Consider the following 16,754-nt stretch of genomic DNA (forward strand, 5'->3'; position numbering starts at 1 on the left):
CTTTTAATTTGTTTTTTTCCAGCTTTTTTTTTTTTTTTTTTTTCATTATTATTTTGTTTTCGAAGGGCAATAGCACTTCTGTCGCTTTAGTTTGAAACTTTAGTAACTACAGTTTTAGAAGCAAAGCCTATTTTTCACAGGCTTTCCTGTGATTATTTACACACACTCTGTATTGCTGTAGCCATGTTTCTGAGTGAATTCCACACTATAATCACTATGATTGCTTATTTAATGGATGTGAAGGGTTGTTGATCATTAAAGAGTTTGAATGCAGATGTGGAGATGGGGTTCAACATTGTTTACTTTTTTTTTAATGCACGACTTCCTGTGCACTCTACTGTAAATACAGTAATAAAGCAAGAAGAAATCTGTCGAGTTACATCAGTGCGTATTCTTTAATGACCCATCGAATGAGACCTCAGATACGTTTGTTGTTGGTGTTTTTGACCAAACTCTACGGAGAGTTTCATAATAGACGAATTATCTCATAAAATGTGATGAAACTGATCAATTATAAATCCCCCGAAGGGCATGTTCTCAGTGACTTCAGGATTAACAGCTGGGGCCATTTAAAAAAATCACTAATATGGAGAGCACACACATACTGTGAATAAATACTTGCGGACATACATGAGAAGGGGAGATGTGTAAACATCTCTCCTGCATCTTAAGAAATCAAAAACCTTCAGCTGAAGCAAATTATCAAACCACATAAATCTCAACGTGTATATTGCTTTTTAATTATTTTTTTTGGTTCATGCAGACAGCGCCCAGTATAATGTATACGTGCTGTCAGAGTTTGTAGTTAAGGCTCCCTGCAGCAGGAGTCAAAAGATGTAAAAACTGTCCGTGCACACATAGACGTCTATTCATGCTGTACATGAATAATTTTTATAACGAGCTGCTCATCGGCGAGCATGTGTGAATATCTGAACTCAAACGGGCAGCATGTGGTTGTGTGTGTGTGTGTGGGGGGGGGAGTGTTAGTCATGGGGGGGCTTTGTCTGTGATTACTATCTCTGACTGGGTTAGGGCGAAGGTCTGTGATATCTCCCAGCTATCGACACACAGTGTTGCTGTTGAGACTCACCTCGGAGTCACCCTCTCCTCCTCTCCTCTCCTTCTTCACTCCGGCTGTCCTCTCCTTTCCTCCCACCTCTCCTTTGCAGATTCCCATGGCGTTTTGGAGCAGTTGTGTTTCACATGCAGGGTGCGAATAGGCTAGATGGCTACTGCAGCAGTGTGACGAACACACACACACACACACACACACACACACACACACACACACACACACAATCACCTCCTCCTCCCCTTTCAGCTCTCTTCCTCAGATCCTCTTCTACCCTTTCACCCTCAAGTCCTTTCTTTCTGGTCTCCTCCTCACGTTCCCTACTCCTCCCCTCCCACCTCTTCTCCGTTTCGCTCCTCCGTGGCTGCATCTGACTGCACAGGTCTGTTTGGCATGCAGGAGGCTCCTGAGGCCTGGCGCGTCTAAAGGGCAGTGCGCCCAGAGGCAGGAGACGCGCCCTCACTGATAAACACCATCTACGCCAGACCCAGAGCAGCTATAGGAACCATAACGCCAGCACAACATACCCCAAAGTCCAGGTCTGGCCTCATACATCTCCAAACCTCAGCTTCACATCTACGCTCTCAGCATCGAAAGTTGGAGTCTTAACCTCTGCTTATTTTGAGCGCCGAGTGCTCATCTGCTTTCAGGTGTTAAATGCCATACGTACGGATCAAAGGATCTGCCTTAAGAACTACATTAAGTATGGATTGGCCTTCTCCTGGCTGAGAGGAGAAAGGGGTGATTGTTGGGAAACAATGACAAAGATGAAAATCATAGAGGTAGAAAAGAATCAGGGAAAAAGAGCCTGAGAAATGTAGTGAGCCCATGTCAGATGGAAACTGTCTGGCTGTCTCCCTCCGTCCTTCACGCTATTATTCCTTTCCATATTTGTACTTTTTTTTTCAAATCCATTTACATGTGGTAAGGTATTTCCCCAAGGAGCACGACTCTAATTCAAGGGGTAAGATAAGCCATCAAAGTTAGTGACAGAGAGGGCGTACGGGTGGCTCAGTGACAGGCTGAGAAGAAGACAGTCAGGAGAAATGCCACCGCCACACACACACACACACACACAAATAACCCACGGTGATTTAATCTGCAGAAGCCGCACCTTTACTTCCCTCTATAAAGATGTTACTCCATAGAAAAGAAGAGATAAAGAAGAAAGGTTATTTTGTAACTCAATTCACGGCACATCAGCACACACGCACACACACACACTTATACAGTACATACGGTTTTGCACGTACAATGGCATTTTCTCCCCAACAACTGCTCTTGTTTAGTATGCGCTTCCTTTGGTCTTGAGGAGGAATGATCCTCACTCTAATGAACTAGGGCCTGCCACTTGAATGTAAAACAGGATTTAACCCGTCTTCAATGTCAGAGCCCCTCCCTGGGGCTGCTTCAGACAACACACACAAATTCACAGAAATGCACGCACACACACACACAGACAGACATGCAAGCAAACGGCCAATGTACACACACACGTGGTAATGCATGAACACCTATAAGTGAGAGACTCTCTGCGCTACAAACTATCTATCTATCTATCTATCTATCTATCTATCTATCTATCTATCTATCTATCTATCTATCTATCTATCTATCTATCTATCTATCTATTTTAATAAAGAACTGTGCAAGAATCAACACATCCTCTCTGCATTTGTCTTCTAAGTACTCAGAATATGCATGTTAAATGAAAAGAATTAACAAATGTGAGTGCAGAAAAAATTGTATCTATTTAAATCACATGAAATCTCAAGGAGCTATATGTAGAAATCGAAAGCATCAACACATTTAAAACTTCAGATATCACAAATGCTTACTCTCCACGCCTGCGAAAGCAAGAAAGAAACAACCGACATTGAGTTGTGCTCCTCTACTGGAATATTTTATTGTTATCATCATCATCATCTGTATCACTGTTATTATTTTTACATTTGTTCATTTTATTTGACGAGTGGGTGGAGTATTCACAAAGATGGGAGAATAATGTTAGATTCACAGTGATGGGCGAGGGGTTAGCCGTTTAATTCAACAACAACAGAAAAACCCAAAAACAAAACAAAATCCAAACTCACTCACACTTTTAACAGGCGAACACGCCCGCATTCAAACACACACACACACACTTATTATACCAGTAAACACCCGAGAATATGTGCGCTGACACATATTTGTAGTATGGGTGTGTAGTGCACCCTTTCCCCCGCCCCGTCTTTTTTTTAAAACCCCCACCCAGCCCCACCCCGCCTCTGTCAGACGTGACGATATGAGCGGTTCCATAAAGCGAACCCTCAGATCAGGCTGTCGATCATAATCTCAATTTAGAAGAAGGACAAAGAAAATAGTGCCAGAAGGCCTGGCTTTCAACAAATTGCTGTATATATAAATTTACATGTATTTGGCTAACATGGCAGATCAGACGACCTTATTACAAAGTGCTAGACTGTTTTTAACGTATCTCTCTCACAGCTTATATCACTGCATATCGTGGTTAAATTTTATTCTTCTCACTTCTTTTTCCTGATGAGTTTGGCCGGGTGAAATTTCCAAATGTTATTATTTATGAATTCTCCTTCTTCTTTATTATTTTAGTTGTGATTTTCTTACACATATATGTATAATTTTGTTTTAGTTGTTTCATTTTTGCCAAGTCAAAAGTGTTTTGTTTTTCCTGAGAGGAGCTCCAATCAATTGCTATGAAACTGAAATTTAAAGTGTTTCATATCCCCACTTTTTAATTTAAAACTTTATCTCCAGTTGACTCGCTTGAACTGAAACCAATATCAGAACAATTCTGTTTTGTTTTATCGACCTCCGACGGTCACATTTTAATGACCACATGTGGTCTTGTTTATTTACCTGCCTTTCTAAATGAGCATTTATATCCCCCACCCCCCCACCCCCACTCCACATACCGTGCTCAGGCTATGATATTAGCGGCCGCTCTTGCATTGTTTTCTGTTTTAACAGGATCACACGCCGAACCGTGAAGTGCTTTAGAGTTCACACCAGAACAAATTTCGGTAAGTGCTCAGAAAAAAAAACAAAACATGTTTAAATGATAAAAACACTTCTGTCCAGCACATTTCCCCTACTAAAGCATTTTCACATTTTTTTTCATCCACTAAAACAGTCGTATTTTAAACAATTTCCCAATCGGTTTCACCTGGTGAAGAAAAACAATATAAACCTAAAAACAAACAAGAATATGGCTTTCATACACAAACACAACTGCAGCATTGTACATTGTCATGATACACTAGAAGTCATAATCAGTTAAACAAATCGCCTTCCTATAATCAAACAATACAAGTAGCGTCCTGTCTGCATTGCATTTCCTTCCCTTATATATAATGGAATGTCTGGGACTACTTTAATCATACTTTTGTCCCAAAAGTGTGCTTTTAGTATGGCTGAATCGATGAATACTTGGATCTTTTTTTCAATATTATTGTTTTATATTATTATTTTAAGTATCGATACAAAACACCAAAAAGCTGTCTCCACCTATTTTAAGTTGAAACTCTATAATCAAACTGTCACCCGGAGCCCACTGAAAGAGATGATTTGTATAATACTGCAATAATAAAAATTTATATTCCAAAGTCATTTTTATTCCTACAGACGAGTGCCCATCTCTTCCTACTGGTTTTAGGGTTAATTGGGTTAATGTGCGGTGACGGACATTGACGGTGAGGATGTGAGCTGAGGGTCGTCATGGTTTTCTCTCTATGTACAATATGGCTTCTCTGAGTGGAAGAGACACATAAATCAACACAGTCATCTAGAGAAAGTCACAGAGCAGAGTTCGTTGTTGTCGCGAAGATGAAAAGTCTTGAGGGACAACCAGTCAAAAGTTTCCATGTCCCCGTTTCTCTGAGAGTCACTGTCACTCGTACACAACAGGCTGACATGATAAAATCCTATGGCAGCGGCTTGTCACACACTTTAGATTGCAGTTATTCAACTCATTGTCCAATTAGTAACGTCCTCAGAGGTTTAATCTACTGCCACTTCTGTCTCTCCTGCCCTTTTCAATGTCTCTCTTTCCGTCCTGTCACTCCGCTCTCTCCTTCAGTTTATTTTCTCCTCTCACATCCTCCCCTCTGAGACTCAGTCCTCCTCTGTGCCCGCAGCCCCCCTCAGTCCATTCATACAGAAGGGCAGGCTAGAGGAGAAGGGGCTGTCAGATGGGGAGAAACCACTGAAGGGTGGAAGGCCGGCCAGCCGCTGTAGGTGGGGGAAGAAGGCCGGTGGGGGTCCCTTGTGGTGGTCCGAGCGTAGCTGCAGGCCATCACTGTGTCCTGTGCTGTGGTGGTGGGAAGGGGGGAGCTCAGGTGGAGCGTAGCGGATAGTGCTTGGGGCATAGAGGCTCTGAGGGCCCTGCGGGCCGAGGGCAAGGGGGTGGAAGAGGACCCGGCCCGCTGCACTTCCAGCAGCCAGTCTCTGAAGCAGCTCAAAGTCAGGACCGTTACCTAAACCACCACTACCGCCACTGCTCCGGCTGACCACCCCCGCCGACACAGCCCTGTCCTCGCGGGGCAACGGGGAGGACACGGGCATGGCGGGGGACAAAGCTGGGGACGGGGGAGTGAACAAACCCTTCGGTGGAGCTTCGCTGCTGGAAGAGGAGTCCGGGATCGGGGTGGTGGGGCTGTCACCATTGAGGCTGCTGGACGGCGTGTGTGCATGCGAGGGCTGGGGCTGAGTGGTGTGTGTGTGGGAGGTGGAAGTTTGAGTGTGTGATCCCCAGCGCCCCCCGGTGGTCAGGGCTTCATGCTCAGTCTTGATGCCTGGGCTGCCGGGCAGGGGAGATGGAGTCACTACACTTTTCAGCTGCTGGATCACAGCCCGGCCATTGTGCACCCTCCCTCCCCTCTCCCCTCTCGTCGGGGTGTCTCCTCCTCTGCTCTGTTTACCTCCTCCTCCGCTGTCTTCCCGTTTCAATCTGTCGCTGTCGCCTCCCTGGTCCCACTCGGTTTCATCTTCCTCTTCCCCCTCGCTTTCGCTCGCCAGGTCTGAGGAGGCAGAGACACTCTCCTCCGTGTGACGGAGCTCCTCCAGTCTGCGACGGGTTTCGGGAGGTGCGCCCTCCGGGTCAGACCTCAGCAGGCGCTTCCTCCTGTCCTCTGATTGAATGGCCGTGGTGGTGAATTTGTCTCTGCCTTTAGTGTCAGGGTCGCTTTTCCCCACTGAGCTCTTCACAGGTTGCGAGCCTGAGGAGGAAGGAGATTTTTATGACACGATGAGGCACGGGCGAGTGCATCAATGGGACGTCACAGTAAGGTAGCAATGTACGTAGTGTGGTACCTCGGGCCTGTGTGGAGCCATCGGTCGGGGACGAGCTGATTCGAAGTCGCTCTGCTCTTATGCTCTCTGGTAGCTGCAGCAGATCCAGGGGAGTGTCGGGCAGCTCTGTTCGACTGGATGGATAGATGTAAAAAAAATGGGAAAAAAGAGAAAGGGAGAGAGTGAAAAGCTGGATGTATACACAAATCATCTACCACTTAAAGCCACTTACACTTAAAAAAAAACAGGAATGCCATGCTGATTTAAGTGAATACTTAGAGATGGAAACAACATATAATCAGCCTAATAACTACCTCCAATAGCCAAACTGCCTCACACCCTTCTAACCTCCATCTAACACACACTCACTCCTTCCAACAGCCCTTATCACACATGCACAAACACTGACACATGCAAACAGACACACAGGCAGACCGCACCCCCCGAAACACACGCAGATGCACACACACACACACACACACACACACACACACAAATGCTCCACTCAGCAGCCCACCTATACACAGTTAAGCTCAGACAAGGAGGAGGCTGTTGGAGAAGTTAATGAGCTCTTGTAATTACAGCACTAATTAACTAAAACACCATTCAGCCCCAAAATTCTGACATCCATTTGTTGTAATTATATAGCTTCAGTCCAATTAGCATTGAAATTCAGCCTACTCCTCTTGTTTTTGTCTGACTGCTCTGCTGCTATGCGCGCGTTCTGTTGTGTTCTCTCGCGCTCGCTCCGTGGTAAACACACCAAAGCCTTAAACAAAGGTAATACGACACTTAAAAGGTAATTTATATTTAAAAAGAAATCAAGGTGCAAGGTTTTTCAAAATTTTCTTAATCTGATTTGGAGCTTTCTGTAACAGGGTGTCTGCTTATTCAGAATAATAGCGTTAAATAACAATAGAATAATGCATAAAGGAACATTATGCAGGATGAAAAAAAACCCGAACTGCAAAAGGTATGAAAAAGTGATAACTTTTACTAATTACTATTTAAAATACAAGATAAAATAAACACTTGACTGTCGAATGAGGAACATTTTGAAAGAAAAAGTACGGCTTTTTGAAGCCGCAAATTTTACTGTATGTTGGTCGTGACGCATAGAAACTGTCAGAAACATTAGCAAATTCAAACTAATCTAAAAATCTATTAAAAGAATAAGAAGAATTTAATGATATTTTAGCCAATCTTTCAAGATTTATAATAAAATCAAAAATAACCATTACATTAATTAGGCAGTGGTTTGCTGCTTTGATCTCCTCGTTTCGTGTGTATCCTTACCAGTTTTCTCACATGCTGGAATAAATAAACCTCCCTATCCCAATAATCCCTCTACATTTCATCAGCTATCCCTTCAAAGGGTCTCTGTACACAGTGTGATGCCTGCATACATAAAACGACTTCCTAACAGCACTCGTGGAGAAACGGCGGTTTCAGCTTTGCTCCGGTTCTACTGACCTCAGGACGTAGTTAACCCAGATAACGTTGCGTTCGTGGGGGGCTTTGTGGTTGATGGACACAGTGGCAGTGGACTGGATCCACAGGTACCCTCCTCTCCTCTGGAGCCAGCGATAATAACCAGTCACTACCTGGCCTTTTCTTAGCACTGAGGAGCAAAGATGGGAAGAAAAGAAACCTGTAAATGGTTTGACAGTTCATGAAGGTGGCAGCAGAGGGCGCCTCTAACAACAGTACAGGAGGAGATTTCAACAGGCTCTTGTAGCAGCTCTGCCAAGTTCAGATACTTGAAGAAAGAGAGGGATGGGGATGAACATCATATATTATACATATCCATATGTATGTGACTCACAGTCCTCGTGGCTCTGCCGGAGGTTCTCCAGGTCTTCTACATGGATGAAATGGTAACAGGTATGTCCCACTACCTCTGCTGGAGTCAGATCCATATACTCAGAGATCCTGTAGAGCATTGGAGGAAGAAAAACAAACAAACAAACAAAAAACACACACACACATTTGTCAGCCAAACAGAAGCAGATGTGTGTGCTAACACCACCAACTGGCTGGGTGCTCTGCCAGCTCCTCATGAAAAAACATGAAAGATAGAGCGACTCCCAAAAGGCAAAACAATAGATGGATTACCTGTTCTCACAGTATGTAACCTGTAGGTCCATGTTCACTCGGAACACAAACATGTGGCTCTCCATGCGGACTTCATTAAGCGTGGAGGGCGGGAGAGTGTGCGCCAGCGAAACCAAACCCATCGGTCGACGCACTGATCGGGTGGAGCCCGGGACGAGAGCGGGGCGGCAGCGGATTCGTCCCGTCACGTGGATTACCTGACAAGCACAAAGTCTTTCTTACGCACTCATACGCACAAGTCAGTCTATAAGAGGATTACTAAATAAAGATCAGGTGGAATCAGAGCTGTTTGATGCACTGATTTAGAAAATGTAGCATTTATCAATATGTAATAAACTTGGACATATTAGCAGTGAGCGCAGTAAACTGTGATACGTGGAGCGGTTCAGAGCGAAATAAGGGCACAGCCATAAAATATACTGGCAATGACCACCTTGTGCGTGTGTGTGAAACACCAGCAGCACAAACCCAAATTGTTATTTTATTCCGAACACATGCAAGTAAGCTAAGGAATGCATAATATGTTCTCAAATTATGGTGGCGCATTTCCTCTCATACCTTGTATCCAGAAGACTTGACATGCAGGCCTCTTTTGGTGAGCGTGGACTTCATGCGGATGAAAAAGCCACGCTCGGGTGGATCGTCGGCAGGAGAATGAGGACTGGATGGAGCTGCTGGGGATGAGAAAATAACATTAGCTGTTTCAAGAATATTTTTTTTTGACTTTTGTCTTAGTAATGCCATTTGAGCACAGTGAATTGTTGAAAATCATATTATGTATTTGTTATATTTCTTTCTGCTTTCTTGCCATGACAGTACCGGGTTCAGGGGTACCAGCTAAGGAGGAGGTGGACGCAGAGCTGGAAGCGCTCTCAGGGGCTGTGTGACAGCCGGCCTCGGCCCGTAGATGTGGCCTGATTCCCAGCCGCTCCGCCATCTCGACGTGGTCCGCTGGGTGGATGTAGTCGAACACACTGCTGCCAGTCAGCTCCACCTGAAGAGAAGCACACACAAACCGATCAAAACCAGACGCTTTGTGCAAAAATAACTATACGTGAGCGAGCACACGCCTACAAATACACACAGACACACACAGACACACACACACAAGTGCACTGAAAAAAAAATCAATATATGTTATGACGGGAAAATGAAAGTGCCGCTCTGGGTTACAACTGAACAAGGAATGAGAGGATGTAAGACAGCCCCACCTGCCACCCCTCCAACATGCTCGCGCACACATACACACACACATTTAAGTCCTGTCTCGGAGGATCAAGTGACTACAGTGCTACACAAATAAAACCAGGAGGAGATAAAAATCAATTGTATTTGCTGATTAAAAACAGGTGAACTCCAACTATCTCCAAAGGTCACATTACTATACTTCTTATTCCCCGTGTCCCTCCCAGCTCCTTCATTCAGTTACAGTCTATCCCAGCAGGCAGCAGCGTAACAGCTCATACAGCTCTATATGATCCTATCATCATAATGCATCATAGTCGCATCTCTAATCATTTAAAGGCAATAATGGCACTGCTCTTGCATGGCATCCATAAAAGCGGCACAATTGAAGAAGGTGTGATTCCATCTGAAGCAGCATGAATAAGTGTGTGTGTGTGAGAGAGAAGCAGAAAAGGGGGGGCATGCATGCTTACACACATCTATGCAGGTTCCATTACATCTGTGAATGTGTGTGTCTGTGTGTGTGTGCGCGCATTTGTGTGTGTGCCAATACTATTCCATCTGATAAAGCCGTGGCTGCAGCAGCCTCACACCCTTGTCTGTAGGACACAGCCATTTATTACCGGATTAGAGCCATTTACTGCAGGCTTTATGGGAGCTTCAGCAGGCCCTCAAGGACATCACAGCCGGGGGAGAGGAAGAAGGGGAACAGGAAGGCGGGAGCAGGCGAATAAGAGCGATCGACAATGAGGGAACAGAGAGGGGTAAAGATGTAGGAAACCCCACCGAGTGAGGGGAGATGACAGACGAGGTTTTATCACCCCTTATGTTATTCAGCGCCAGACACGCAGGCCTTAATTTCTTGGGAGACGGTGCCACATTTCGCAACTGCGCCACCTGTAATAAACATATTATTAAATACTAGATTTGATGGGCACCATATGGAGAGGCTGCCCTGCATACTTGCAAGACTCGAAAAGTAATTATCCCGTAACAACTGTGCTACTGTCACACTTTGAAAACGTGCGAGAACGGCTGACCATGCTGACCTGGGAACATATTTGGATAGATATTTGAGGATTTTAATATCTGATAGCATCAAGACAATAATAAATGCAGTTACTGAGAAAGTCCAAGATAAGAAAAATCAATTAAATCTTATGCATTTTAACCATTAAGACATTGAGCAACACAGGTTTCAGATAGTTCAGGGGTCTAATAAAAAGCGGAAACCTCAAAATATATGCCCCCCTACACAAAGGGGAATTAAATGAATGACATTATTTACATTTCTTTTCTTTATAAAAATGTCTCTTTTCTCAGCTAACCTCATGCATCACATAAGAGCACACTGGATCGCAGCTCCCACAGTGATAAGCAGAAGCTCTGATAACGGCTCAGCAGAGTAATATACAGCAAGCGTGTGTGTGTGTTTGGCTCTCAGTTGGCAAACTCTTTTCACTTTTTCACTTCCAAAGACTGTGCTGTTGAGGTCTAATGTATTTATTTCTCCCTCGTTCTCTGTCCAGCTCTAACAGGTGAGGCTGGTAAATGTGGAGACCAACAGCACTGTGCTAGCTGACCTTCACGTACGTCAGCAAACTCTTTTTAATCAAGAATTTTTAACACGAGGAAAATTCAGTGTTTTTGTTTACCGATCCTTCTTCTCCTCAGCGTCGATAATACGTCAGCACTCTACAGCAGCGTGCTTTTTGAGTCTGACATCAAAACTGACTCGTTCATTAATGTTTTAAAGTTAAGAGTTTGCAGCTGTCCATTAAATGGCTGGATATCTCTATTAAACTCTGGATGAACCTCGCTTTGAGCTTTTCATGTTACCGATTATATCAGCATCTATCTGTCTGTATACTTATCCATGTATATGTAATTGTTAGCACATTGTCATTTTCAAGGACCAAGTCTGCTCAGAACACTGGACCAGTCATTTGAAAGAGGCAAAATCCCTCGACCCGGTGGTGTTGAAAAACAAGGCAGAGAGGCGAACAGGTCCTTATGGGCTTTACCGGGCTTAAGACCTATCCGAATAATATCACTTCATCTCAAGCAGGAGGGCGAGATTGAAAAAAGATCAGACAGAAATGAGAAGATGAGGAAGGGACGAAGCGATTGAGAGGATGAGTCAGGCTCAGACATAAAAACAGGTATAGAATGTGGCGCAAAGGGAGGCGTGAGGAGAGACCGAGATCATTCAAATCTCTCTGAGAGCGTGTGTGTGTGTCTGCGTGTGTGCGTTTGTGCCTATGCAAGCACACGGCGCGCCTCTGTTTCCCTGCGTATGTGACTAGACTGTCTGTTTTTATGTCTCCGTGTGTCATTGTGTGTCACTGTTTGTGCGAGTAGTTGTCTGTCAGCGCATCTGTGTGAACCTGTGTGTGTGTGTGTGTGTGTGTGCGCGCAGAGATGCACGTGCATGCATGTATGGTGGTGTGGTGGGGACGAGGGGCAGCGAGCAGAGGAAGCAGAGACATGATATAAATAATAGCAGGGGGCTTTAATATGTATGAGGCATCCGGGCAGTGGTCCACAACATACTCTCAGCCCTCAGCCCTCACTGACTGATGGGAGAGGAGAGGAGAGGAGGGAGGGGAAGATGGGGTGGGGCGGAGGTGGAGTGGGGGCTGCATACTAACCATTCGCAGATCAATTCTCTCCTCCCTCAATCTACCATCCTTCCTCCCTCCTCTTTACCCCATTTATCCCTTTTTTTTATCCTACTTTTACTCCTCCATCCTTTTCATGTCTCCTCCCTCATCTTCTCCAACCTTTGTCTCTCCAGCTATTCTGCCCTCCCCTCTTCTGTTTCCATGTCTTCTCCCCCCTGCCTCATCTGCTATGTGTCGCTCCCAGGTTTATCCTTCGTGCTCCCGGGCCTGAAAACCAAGTGAGCCAGACAAAAAAGAAAAAAGATACCTGTGCGCCAGGGGAATGGGCGGAGGGCTGTGCCCTTGGTCAAGGTGCCTGACCTGGGCTAAGTCGGCTAAGCAACCCCACTGTCAGGGGAGTGGCCCGGGTGGTAAGCCAGGGCAGAGGGGTCAGACGGGGGGACAGGAGACGCGGGGCTGGGGCGGTCCACAGGGGCGACATGCCCTCTAAAACAAACAACCACTTATACTTTTTCACTCAGAACATTGTTTGTCTGTCCTTCCCCTCTCCCCTGTGTCCGCCTCCACTCACCAGCAAAGTATATTGAAGTGTTTTGTCCTCTCCCTCCCACCTTCCCTTCTTTCCTGTTGTGCGTTTTTCCATCTCATTGCTTGTGTCCATAAACACACTGTATATTCGCGCTCGCCCCCCTCCCCGAACCCCGTCTACCTGCCCTTTCTGGCTGTGTCTTTCTCATCATAAACCTCCTCTGTGCCCGGCCGTCCTCATCTTTTCGGGAAGGTAAACGTGGCGCTGTATGTTTAAGGTTTGGAACGTAATCTTAGATCATAAATAATTTCATTAGAATGCTGATGGCTTAGGCCCAGTTTGAGGAGATGTGATGGGTTAGGCCATCTGCTCAGCTGATAAGAACAGCTCTGTTTTATTAGCATCTCCACCAAAGCCTCGGCTGTCTTGTTTACCTAGGCAATCCCAAGGCGAATTTCATTCCTACTGCACATTTAAACTCTATTTACACACTCAGACTCTCTCGCTCCTCTTTACCACCGTCTCTCCCCATATTCCTCTGCTTTATTTTCTTTCTCTCTTGTAATTGTCTGTCTGGTTCTCGCTGTTCCTCTCTGCAGCTCCCCTTTTTGTTCTGTCTTCTCTACGTCACTTTCTTTTGTATCTCTCTGTGTTAACATGTACATTGTGTGTTTGCAAAGAAGACTCAAAAACTCCACGACAATTCAAGACAATCCTTGTCCTAATCCAACTTTATATTAACCTTCATTGAATGCCCCATGACAGGAAAGTTTAAAGAATAGTTTCAAGTCTGCCTCACATTAAGAGTAATTAGGCGTTGTAATCGTTCTTCTTCTCCTTACTTGCTGTGAATCGATCTTAGCTGTAGAGCAATGGGTGCTTTTTATTATGCTAGCATGTCTTCAAGCTTCCCTCACTTTTTTCTCTTCCCCACATCTTAACTCCTCCCAGTGAAAATGGGAGACAGAGAGTGATCTGTGAAAGGACAGACCTATGTTTCCTTATTGCAAGCGCCTTCTGAAGCCTCCTCTATCTGTAAGGCACAGCAGCTCTGCAGGAGTGGCATGGACAACGACAACAAAAACATAGAGGGAAACTGAATGAATATTTGTATATGTGGAAAATAAGAAAGGCCTTGATGAGGTCATCTTGAAAATGTGATTTTTGATTCTTTTTTATTGTGAATAATTAGTAAAAACAAAGTGAGGTGAACTTTTTCAACTTTTCAAGCTCAGCATACAAGAACAAGCTTGAGAACCACTGATTTAAGAGACTGAACTATATCTTCTGTTGCAAGAACAATTTTGGGGGTCAAGAGAGTAGTGAGAACACGGGGAGGGGGGACAAACATGTTCATGATATGAAACTCCATCAGGAAAAAAATGGAGTCAGTGAGCTCATTTTTTTCCTACAAGTCTCCAGTTCAACATTAAACAATGACTAAATATCTGAAAACTAAAAACCTATTTCCCCCCTCAAGTTTTCTTTACACTGACTTACAGGTGCAATTCAGGACATCATTGTGTGCAGGTGGAAGAAAGTATATTTATGACCAGGGCCAAAATTACAGACTATCAGTGCAACTTAACAAAGTTGAGGAAGGATTTAGTAAAATGCATCTAAAGAAAATCTTTCCATTTCAAACTTGCTTGCTGCATTTTTTTCTTTGTATTACGGTGTAAAAAAAAACCACAAGAATGTAATAACATTCATCACATGTGCAGCAATCACAATAGACTGAAAACAGTCAATATCAGTATGCAATTAAAGAATTACACAGCCTTAACAATACAGAAAGAAAGTACAACATCCATCTGAAATTAAATGAAACAATGAGCAATGATTTAAAAGCTAAGCCTGTTATCCTCTTGCATGTGTATAGATATATTTTTTATTTAATATCACATTTTCTGCTTAACAAAAAACTACTTCTGACATTATATCCCTAAGTTACAGTGATTTCATAACTGGGGACAACATCTGTTTGATTTATCTGCTCTGATAATTATACATATATATATTTAGAGATTTTTCCAGTCAGTACAGATATGAATGATAATGGTGGCCAAGGACCAATGGAGACTAATGAGATCTCCTTCATGTGAGTACTGTACTAAAAGGAAAAAAAAACCAAACATATCCTTAAAACTTATTCTTAAGTTTGTTAATGGTTTCAGCGACTGCCCTTAAACAAAAAAACCCTCAGTTACATCTGTTATTGTTACACTTGCCTCTCTCTCGCTCTCTCGTGCTGTACCCATTCTTCTTAGTTTGAAACATCTCTCTCTTATCACACCTCTCCTCCTTTCCTCCCCCTCTCTTTCTCTCTCTGGCTGTCTCTATCTATCTTCCCATCCCCCTTGGTGTTTTTCCCCCTCCCTACAATCAATGTGGCTTTTAAGATGCCTATCGATTTGTTCCCCTAGACAGGCCCAGCGCGCTGGGGCGACACTTTGATTGCTAGGCCAGTAATTACTGTTATTATTTATGCATCTGGGCAAAATGGCAGGACTTAACATTCACAGTACAAGAGGCCACAGGCAATCAACAGAGGTGAGCACCTGGAGAGGGAGAGAGGGCGGCAGAGAGAGCTAGAGAGAGAGAGAGCAGCATTGCCCCTGTGAGAGTTGTACTCCAGAGATGAGCACAGAGTGAAGTCAAAGATATTCACACTCACACACAGACACACAAACACACGCGCTCCTGGGAAGGGATATGAAAGCATAAAGAGAAGACAGGCACATGTGTGCAAATGCACTTGTAAATAAAGGATTATGTGGTCACGTGTGTGTGTGTGTGTGTGTGGGTGTGTGTGTGTTTGTGTGTGAGAGAGACATAAAGAGAGTGAGATGAGGTTGTCTTACCTGTGAGAGTCCCAGGTAGATAGAAACTGTCTCTGAGATGTAGAGGAACCGTCCCTCCTGGCTGACCACAAACACAAAGCCATCTAGAGACTGTGCACATAAACACACAGGGACACACACGTGGGCACACAAAAACACGCACACACACACACATGCACGCAGAGACGCAGACATAAAGGCAAACAGAAACAAGACAGACAAATTAGAGCAATTAGCGTGTATCGAACAAATTACAATGAGCTAGAGAACAAACAACCCATCACCCTTCGGCCTCTTCTCTCAACTGGCGAGCACGCTCACACGCAAAAAACTCACATGACGTGCATAAATGTGAATAGACATGAAACAATTCCCATAGACGCAGCTACACGCGCGACAGCTGCGAGTGAGACCTGCGTGACCGAACAAACGGTGAACAAAACAGAGGCAGACGCAACGCATGCGGTGTGGACGTCCACGAACACACACATACGCACATGCATCAAGAAAGGCGCACTTAAACAAATTCAGCAACGAGACATGAGAAACTGAGCTTATAGACCAGGGGCTGTTCCAATCAGCCGTAATAAACCAAGAGTCGAAGCTTCATCCTGGATCTCCAGCCACACACGCACACACACGGACAAATAAACACAGACACAGATAGAACCAGAGTCATTACGGCCTGCAGTGATTCTAATGAGAAGTGAAAGGTATACAGCCAGCCCATTAGAGGGGACTGCTTCAGAGAATAATATTAATCGTCATAACAAGCATCCAGGAGTGAGCTGACACAGTCTCAGCCTCACACACACATGCACACACACCAGGGCCACTTTGCTCTAGAAAAATGATTGCTATTTTGGCGGCCTAGTGCTTAAAGTGGCAGTGGTAATTTATGCAACTGACACATCCAGTATGCAAATGTGTGGCCGGTGTCACGGGCCCAGTTCCAGGGATTCGGGGTCCGTGAGCAGTCTGGACTACTATTGTAGTTATTATCATTATTATTGTGGTTATTGTTATTATGGTTGTCTGCTGTCTTGTTTTTCGTGTTGGTGTACTGTCAGGTGTTTATG

The 16,754-nt window shown here is 44.5% G+C and overlaps 1 protein-coding gene across 2 annotated transcripts in view; it reads right to left on the reverse strand.

The window, feature by feature from the left end:
- Window positions 1–4,010: 4,010 nt before the first annotated feature.
- The window catches only part of npas1 (neuronal PAS domain protein 1), a 41,459-nt gene continuing 28,715 nt past the window's right edge, over window positions 4,011–16,754 (reverse strand). Inside the window, exons 5-12 of one of the 2 annotated variants that reach the window (XM_005720881.2) lie at window positions 15,697–15,786; window positions 9,314–9,488; window positions 9,053–9,165; window positions 8,495–8,691; window positions 8,205–8,311; window positions 7,853–8,000; window positions 6,401–6,513; window positions 4,011–6,306 (exon numbers count right to left, since the gene is read on the reverse strand). In XM_005720881.2, the coding sequence (XP_005720938.1) occupies window positions 5,204–6,306; window positions 6,401–6,513; window positions 7,853–8,000; window positions 8,205–8,311; window positions 8,495–8,691; window positions 9,053–9,165; window positions 9,314–9,488; window positions 15,697–15,786 (2,046 nt within the window). In that variant the 3' untranslated portion in view covers window positions 4,011–5,203. Of the gene's footprint in view, window positions 6,307–6,400; window positions 6,514–7,852; window positions 8,001–8,204; window positions 8,312–8,494; window positions 8,692–9,052; window positions 9,169–9,313; window positions 9,489–15,696; window positions 15,787–16,754 lie in introns of both variants that reach the window. The other variant, XM_005720880.2, reaches the window with a different exon arrangement.

This window comes from Pundamilia nyererei, unplaced genomic scaffold (assembly GCF_000239375.1).
Source record: "Pundamilia nyererei isolate P.nyererei 1_Seehausen unplaced genomic scaffold, PunNye1.0 scaffold00003, whole genome shotgun sequence".
NCBI classification, from domain to species: domain Eukaryota; kingdom Metazoa; phylum Chordata; class Actinopteri; order Cichliformes; family Cichlidae; genus Pundamilia; species Pundamilia nyererei.